The 8,829-nt window shown below is 34.5% G+C and overlaps 1 protein-coding gene across 1 annotated transcript; it reads right to left on the minus strand.

The window, feature by feature from the left end:
- Positions 1 to 2,194: 2,194 nt before the first annotated feature.
- LOC109169073 lies at positions 2,195 to 7,967 on the minus strand. The gene is made up of 10 exons (XM_019317973.1): positions 7,710 to 7,967; positions 6,581 to 6,640; positions 6,442 to 6,481; positions 4,993 to 5,171; positions 4,810 to 4,848; positions 4,549 to 4,635; positions 4,393 to 4,453; positions 3,375 to 3,499; positions 2,648 to 2,739; positions 2,195 to 2,489 (listed from the first exon to the last, which is right to left on the minus strand). Exons 1-10 carry the CDS (start codon positions 7,755 to 7,757, stop codon positions 2,375 to 2,377), a joined length of 846 nt encoding a protein of 281 aa, XP_019173518.1. The 5' UTR covers positions 7,758 to 7,967; the 3' UTR covers positions 2,195 to 2,374.
- Between the last annotated feature and the right edge of the window lie 862 nt (positions 7,968 to 8,829).

Genomic DNA, 8,829 nt, shown 5'->3' on the forward strand with positions numbered 1-8,829 from the left:
AGAATTCTAGCAATTCATCATCATCAAAGAATTACAAACACAAATTAGATATGAAATATGGACAAGGAGAAGAAATGTTACCCAAGTCTTCAATCTTTAGTGTTGTAATCCAAATAGCAATGTTGAGCAATGAATTGTAGAAGGAAAATGGAAATCTAATCTAAGAAATGAAGAAATGTAAAACCCTAATCTATCCTAACCTAAGAGTGCTGAGTTCTAACGAGAGAAAATGAAAATGAGATAGATGATTGAAGATCCCCCTACAAGCCCTTGCTTATATACTGAAATTTCCTTTAAGTGATTTTGCAACGCACGTTTTGAGCTGCGTGGATCTTTCAGAAATTTTTTCCCTTCTCCAAAATTGTAGCCCTTGAAAAGCCCGAACCATAGCCACTTGAATCACCTCATTTGGACACTCCTAGCTCAAGATATGATCATTTTACTGAACTGTCGTCGAAATGCCCTGAAAATGACAATGTTTTGCTATTTTTCTACAAATGCAACATAATTAGTCCTTAATCCTAACTTATATCAAATTAAGCTATTTAAGCATTGATTAGGCATAAATGACTCCAATTATAGCACAATTTACCTCCTAAATACCCTATAAAACATAGCATCTTTGGCACTTATCAAGTATAAAATTAGGGTTTGCAATAAACAGTCAATAAGTCAGTGCTTCCACTAGATATTCACATAACATATCATAAATTCTCACAAAATGAGAAAAACATTTCACAAACTGACAATATGAGAAAAACATTTCACAAACTGACAGTATCAAACTAGGGTTTGCAATAAGCAGTCAATAAGTCAGTGCTTATACCAGATATTCACATAACATATCATAAATTCTCACAAAATGAGAAAAACATTTCACAAACTGACAGTATCAAACTAGGGTTTGCAATAAACAGTCAATAAGTCATTGCTTCCACCAGATACTCACATAAGTGACATAACATATCACAAATTCGCATAATATCATAGCAACTTGATGAAAACAAATTCAAAAAACTAGGGTTAGACGATTTACTTCGTTTCTCACAGATACCCCGGAGAACAATGGCTTCTTTTTACAGATATCACCAGTCGAGGTCGACGACAGCAGTCACAGCACCAACACCAGCAACAAGGGCTTCCACCAGACTTGAGAGGCTGAGACCAGACCACCGGAGTACCGGACTACATAGTGGGTGGTTGTATGGAAGTGTGGAACTGTGGATGTATGGAAGAGAAGACAAAATTTCAGAGACTCAGAGAGTGAGAGACTAAGAGTCTGAGAGTAGAGTGTTGAGAGAAATCCGAATCGCGATTCGTGAAGGGAGAATGGAGAGAAATCTCAGAGAATGAGAGACTAACCGAAACCCTAGCTTCGACTGTGCAAATCGCTAATGAGGAGAGATCTGAAGTCTTGAACCTTATCAACAGATATATATATATATATATATATATATATATATATATATATATATATATATATATATATATATATATATATATATTAAGGCCAAACGACGCCGTATGGAACTAGCTGTAGGTAACCTAGCTTAGATCGAATAACCGGACGGTTCGGGTGAGGTTTTCCCCCTCCCCCCCTACCCGAAACCTTACACACCGACGGTTTTCGCACATCGGGTTCGAATTGCAACGGTTTGGCTGAATCAGTTTTCAGGTCAATCAGGTACGTCGATTTTTTTTAGTTTTGCACAGCCCTAAATCCAGATGATCAATTACTATACTCGAAGGATCTCAAATGGTATTAACTCATAAAATACATGTATGTAATCCTTATTTATTTTGCTCTTTTTTCTAGGAAAGATTTGGTATTACGTGACATTGTACTGCAAAAATTATAATCTCAAGTTTGCAGAATTTTAAAGAAAATAGTAGTTAAATTTTCAAATTTTACTCTCTACTTTTACTCCCTTACTCTAAATTTTGATGTAAACATTTTCCTTAAGATCCACAAGATAAAAATAACTTATCATATCTTGCCTCATCAAGGAGTAAAAATAAAGATTTTGATGTAAACATTTTTCTTAAGATCCACAAGATAAAGATAACTTATCATATCTTGCCACATCAATGAATAAAAGTGAAAAATTAGAGTAGAGTCCATGTAGTTAAACAAAAATTTTAAAGCAAGTAAATCAAGGTAAATACGTGTAAAGCTTAAAAGGCAAATCTACCGTACGCAAAATGAAAGAGAATATTTGGTTCCTCGTCACTTGAAAATGTTTTTACATGATACATACTCCCTGTAAAACTGACGTAAATCTTTAACTCGATGTTTACTCTATTTTGGCATCTGAATTCTGAAGTCAAGGTACACCTTCGGACTTTCTATGAAATCCTAAGACAAAGAAAAGCTTCATATGTCCGTCAAGATTAACGATGACACAACCACAACATACGCAAGAAAGAAGAAAATTGCTATTTGAAGGAAGAACTTCGGGTTGTCCCTCATGTTTGGAGATGTCACAGCCCTGCAACAAAATTGGGGGGTAGTTCTGTCAAAACTTTTTTAAGAACAAAAAGAGCAAGAGTATAAGTATTGTGCTGAGTAGCAAAGCAAGGCCGCACGGACCAACCAGCTTACTACTTCAGCTGGCTATAAATAGTTCATGCTGCTACAAGAACGTACCTCGCAATGCGCTGTGAAAGTCGATGAAAAGGCAGGCTTTGAATAAACACGATGCCTGGTCCTGTTAGAACTGCTGTTACGAGATTATCACCCTGCAATTGGTTACAAATTCCACCTTTAAGGAAAACTAAATGGAATGCAAGTTCAAGAATATAAGCATGGATAAATAGAGCTATCTCAACCAAACATGAAGAACACATGATATCTAGTGAAAGCCAATTCACAACTCCATGTTAAACAGAAAGAATAAAGAATACAGATTGGAGAAAATGCTTCCATTAAATTAAAAGCCGCATAAGGGCCAATTGGATTATCATTAAATCAAAAAATAGAAGGGAAAGAAAAATTTTTATTCCCTCAGTTATTCATGATTGTAGCAGTTCTGGTCCTCCAAAACGGATGGAAACAGAAGACGACATTAAGATTCAGATATTTCCATGAACATTTTAGTACTTTGGATGTTTGATTATGGGTGACATAACTAAGTTCTAAGGAAATAACCCTAACATTTCCAGTTGCTGAAAAACTAAAAGTGCCACAATCTTGCAAAGTTGAGCATATGTTTTGCAACTTTTGATACTGAGGGGCCAAAACGACCAATTGAGAATATTCAAGGGACCAAAAATGCTTTATTCCAAAATAAAAAAGAGCCAGCAAATGAAAAGAAGCAACAATGACTGAACAGGGGCATACAAATATTGAAAGAAAAGAAAAAGAAATAACATACCCCAAAAACGACCCTTCTCATTGGTCCATTGTATTTTACTTGGACATTTACAGTGGCTGAGACTGCAGCAATACTTGACATATCAACACAAAGCACCTCACCAACCTCAAGATTTTTTTGTACAACTAAAAGCAAAAAATAAATTTGGTTAGATGTCAGAAGAAATCAATGAGAATAAAACATATAATGTGAAATATCATGCAAAATCTTTGCATAGAAGTAAATAGTCCTAATAGACTTTGACTAAGCTATAAAGTGCATCCCAAACATTTCAAAGTTTATCCTCATTCAACTTCAGTCTATTGACTAAAAAAATACAAGGAAACATTTTGAAATCCAGCTTATCAATACAGCTCTGTAACAACAAATAATGTTAGGAGATGGAAAGTTTACTAATTATTAAATATCAAATTATCAAGCTTGACAAAACAGTATTTCAGAATAAAAACACAAAATATTCCTCATTTCACAGATCTTCCCTACAGAAATGGAAACATAGACATTCTTCACTTGGTCTTTGTAACCAAAATGAAGACTACATATTCTACATTTCTTCCCTTGATTTTACATTTCCTTTTAAAAGCATAAATAAAAATTCTAACTTGGCCCTAATTTTTTTTAAAGGAACTCCTTTTTATACATACTTTAGTAGAGCATGGAACTGTGGAGCTTTGGACTATAAAATTTTCAATCACCATGACACCATCTAGAAAGAATGCAATCTTTTGTCATTAAGGAAACTATATTCTAGTCTCTAAAGATATTTCACATGTCTATAATAAATTCCCAATAGTTGGCTCTTGTCTCTTATTCTTATTATTATTCATTCTCTTTCATCACACATGTTCATGAATGTGCAGATACAGAAGAGCTTCTACAAAAAGGAGAAGTCCGTAGTCTAGAAGACTATATCAAAAGTTCACCATTTACCCCAGTATCATCAAAATTAGTCATGTAAACAATCCCTTAGAATTCTAGAACTTATCAGTCATCAGCAAGCTAAGATTCACAAGCATACCAGAACCACCACCAACTATAAAAGCAAGCCCTTGACCTGATATCTTCTGCCTTAGGAATCCCTACAGCAAATGTCATAAGTGCATAAATAAAAAAGTCATCAGGTTTTACTTAGACTCCAGAAGAGGGAAAGGTCAAGAAATTCCCATGATCTCACCTCTGCAGTAGCAACCATGTAGCGTGCCCTTTGATCAACTGTATTATTGACTTTCACATCGTTAATTGAGCAAAGGAATGCATCTGGCTACAGAACAATATCAGAATGGTCATATTTTATTCCAGCACATTGGTTTTCCCAGCAAATAAAACAAACATGTTTTATTTATTTGGGTAGGTGGAATTGGGATAAAGAATGAAGAAGGGATATCCTCAGCAACACATGGGAACAAACAACATACAGACTCTCAATCATTTGTACCTGGCACAATATCTCGCCACCAAACATTGCTAGATCAATCTGCAGATCAACAAATCAGAAGAACAAAAAAGTAATAATTAGTAGTATAAAAAGCAAAATATAAGCATAACTAAGATAGTAGTTCGAATTATCAAAAGTGAAATAGAAGCAACAGTAGCATGAGCTTGGGGTATTGATACTTACTGGGAGGATTCTTGCTAGAGAAGGTGCGGCAATGCCCACAAATCCATCAGTTGTGCCTGTATTATGGAGAACTATGCTAGTCACACTCTTCCCAAAGAGCCATTGCGTCAAGCCAACTTCATTTTCTGGGATGTATATATTTTCCATTTGGATTGAACCAGACATATAGCACATGGAACCTGCAAACAAAAAAGATAACTACTAAGGAAAAATTTAGAAAAAACTGAAGCATGCAAACAGAATTGTTTTTCCATCTAAATAGGATCATAAACACAGTTGATATTTAAGCATGGCAAACAATGTCTTACAGAACTGAAATCTAATTACACTCATTACAAAAGGCCATCTCACGTAATCACATTTCTGTCTTCCCAAATTAGACTTCAAATCAAATGATGGCTGGCTACCTATTTGCAATGTATGGATCTTTTTTCTTCTTATTTCTATGTGACTATGCAGTACCCCACACTACTCCATAACCCTGCTTGAAACAATATATTTTGCATCGCAACTGACAAATATCCCACATAGGGTAGGTTTAGGTGTAAGCAGTGCATAACCAGCACCACATTGCCATCCTTACTCAAGCATGAGTCTGATACATTAGCAGGAATATCAAAAGTACACAGTAATAAATTCCAAACGAACTATTAAAATGTCATTTAGAAAAACACACACAGCCACTAAAATGTAATACTTTCTTCTGAGAAATATTAATGTCAAACATACACGCTTATTTTAAGTGTTAATTAATGAAATGATTTTGTGTTTGCACACAGAATCATTTCTTTCCTCCTTTTTATTTTTCTTTTTTGGTTCGTTGCATACAGAATTCATCATTTTTGTTCCAGCACAGACATTATGGAAGCAATCATTTAGTCCATGTCTGATCCAAGAGCAATGAAGTCAAGTTAGACAGTCCACTACTCAAGGGGAGAGGTAATAGGGGGAGGGGTTTGGTTTAATTTGCTAGTGATTGGCATCTTGTTTGAAAGAATGTGTATGGTTGATTTCCAGAATGGTTTTAGTAAGATAAATTACCTGTGGAGCAAGTTTTAGTAAGATAAATTACCTGTGGAGCAATTCTCAAGATTAAATAACCATAAGCTTGACCAGAGAAAAATATTTACCATGTATGATATTGTATCTTGGAGACAATTATTGATTTGGAAACCAAATATCTAGTGATTACAATTACATTATTGAACTCCATTATTTGTAAGAATAATATTTTGTGGTTTAATCTCATAATAATACTGCATTAGATTAGCACTTTCCTTAAATGAAAATTTAGTTTGAATGTCACAGTTTCAGAATGTGACATAATTTGAATTTCACATGTTTATTTATTACAATACCACTTAATATAACAGTTTTAGATTTCCAACATTCCAAAAAATTCCTCTATACATGTAAGCTATTCCACAATGAATGTTATCACCAACTAACCAGGCTTTGCAATAATCTTTTCTTGTGGCTTCAACATAATCTGAAATTTTGAATTGAAAAAGGAGAAACAATCAATCACAATGACCATATAGATAGGAATTTCCTACTACAAGGGAAAAGAACAAGACTCAATAAATACCTGAACTATCTGAGCTTCACCTCCGAGAATCTGAAAAGGTGTAACAGCATCTTGTGGACTCTACAATAGTACAAAATGTAAATTCTCAAGCATCTCATCTTATACAGAAAACAAAAATGTCAAGTATGAAATTATAGAGTTAATGTACCAAAGTCTGCTACTTTAATTTTTTTAGTCATGTTCCATTGAGAATAAACAAAAGACAATGGCCAACATATTAATGTAAGACAGATCTAGCTTTGAATTTTAGGTAAGTTTTCTGTAGGAACTTTGGGCAAATGTACGATGGAATCTTGGGTTATGAGCAGAAAATGGATGTGTTATGGTCTTTAACAAATGCAAGCAAGTTGTTAAAATATCTGACATTGAGTAATTAGACTGAGAGAGATTGCACTATTCAAAATTTCATTATGAAGTATCCAAACATTCCATAAACAATATTATCAAGCCTATAATGCTTGACTTTGAATACTAAACTGACCAAACCTTTAGATGCATGTTATTCTACAAATAAAATGAACTTATGATAAGTGAAGTATGCACTCGTCAATGGACATCAGGGACTAAGAAGTTGCACTAGAAGCAGATCTTGAACTCATTTAAGTCACTTTTTACTAACTTCCTTATACAATTTTAAGTTAGCTTCATTTAAAAGTTACTCGTGTAAGATCATTTCAAGTATATCAAGTAACAAACTATGACAAGATCAAATAACATCTGGAACCAAATCCAGTTATAAAAAATGCACAAGGGAATACATCAACAATCAGAAAGCCAGCTTCCTTAAACCTTTTGCCATAATGCAAAACTATTTATAATCTAAACAGGTACTAACAATCGTTCGGTCAACTAAAATTCCTCTGATTTAGCATTGGACAACTCAAATTTACTTAAAATTCTCCAAATTAACAAAAATCAATACAATGCAAGCAACTAAGCGCTGGTTTAGCATTTTCACAGCTGCCAAGTAGTATTCCAAGATTACAAAAGCATGATCACCAAGCACCAAAAGAAAAAGAAGAATATGATAAAATTCAAAATTCACATCCTAAGAGCAAACCTAATTAGATATACTCACAGAGATACGTGTCCGACATACATAAAATAAATGAAGGGAGAGGGAGGATACCTGATAGACGAAGGGTTGAAACGGCGTCGAAAAGAACGGAGCAGCCATGAAAGAGGAAGACGTGGGTAGAGAGTTGATTCAGATGAGAGATCGAAGAGTAGGGATTTCTCAAGACGCCATTGCAGAGAAAGGGAGAGAAATTTTCAGATCGCCATAAGATCGACTTCCGAGCGGTGCTAAATTTTGTTTTGCTCCGTATTTATGAGGGTTTTGGTTTTTTTTTTTTTCCCCTTCCTTTTCTCTCTTTGTTAAAAATATGTGCTTTTTTCTTCTTCTGTACATTGCGGTGCGGTTTGCTGGTCGGAATACATGTCATATAGTGATGACATGGCTACTTATTACTGGTGGAATTTCTTTGTCGGACGTGGCTATTGTTAAAAGTGTTTCTCTACCGGGCAGGTCAGTGGTAATGTCGGGCGCCCGTTTCGGCCCACTCAAGTTGGATAGGCAAATTATACTTTGGACCGCGATCCAGGATTATGGTCTAACTGTTTAAGCATCAAAATGGCGTAAATTATGCCCTGAAAACGTGTTCACCGTAAATGGTGAACACAAGTTCAAACGATGTCGTTTTTATGCCCAAAAAAAAAAAAAAAAAAAAATTTACGGATGTGGAGTTAGCGGCGCGTTTGATTAAATTATGAATTTTCTGTTATGAGATTATGAATGTAAAGTAAATTCATAATCGGATAAAAGTAAAATATTTATTAAATTATGAATTTTCTGTTATGAGATTATTAATTTTCTGTTATGAGATTATGAATATAATGTAGATTCATAATTTCATAACAGAAAATTCATAATTTCATAACAGAAAATTCATAATTTCATAACAGAAAATTCATAATCTCATAACTGAAAATTCATAATCTTATAACAGAAAATTCATATCTCATGGTTCCAAAGTGAATGTGCAGGTGATACTGCTAATTGCCACGTACGCAGTAATTAAATAAATACGAGACCAATTAAAGCAAATAAATGTCTTTTATTGATCACGGTGAAGGCCCTAAGTACAATCTACTTGGTTGCTCTGACTGCCGACTGACTGCGGTCGGGATTCTCTAACAACAACCTATCGATCGTCCAAAAGTCCCTCACACTGTAACTATCGCGGGTA

This window comes from Ipomoea nil, unplaced genomic scaffold, assembly GCF_001879475.1.
Source record: "Ipomoea nil cultivar Tokyo-kokei standard unplaced genomic scaffold, Asagao_1.1 scaffold3245, whole genome shotgun sequence".
NCBI lineage: Eukaryota > Viridiplantae > Streptophyta > Magnoliopsida > Solanales > Convolvulaceae > Ipomoea > Ipomoea nil.

Excerpts from the sequence above, each read along its gene's own strand:
- LOC109169073 (XM_019317973.1), bottom strand. The coding sequence starts at position 7,757 with ATGGCTGCTCCGTTCTTTTCGACGCCGTTTCAACCCTTCGTCTATCAG. Across the intron at positions 6,482-6,580 it reads GTGAAGCTCAGATAGTTCAG|ATTATGTTGAAGCCACAAGA; the intron begins GTATTTATTGAG and ends TCAAAATTTCAG. Across the intron at positions 3,500-4,392 it reads TATAGTTGGTGGTGGTTCTG|TTGTACAAAAAAATCTTGAG; the intron begins GTATGCTTGTGA and ends TTTTGCTTTTAG.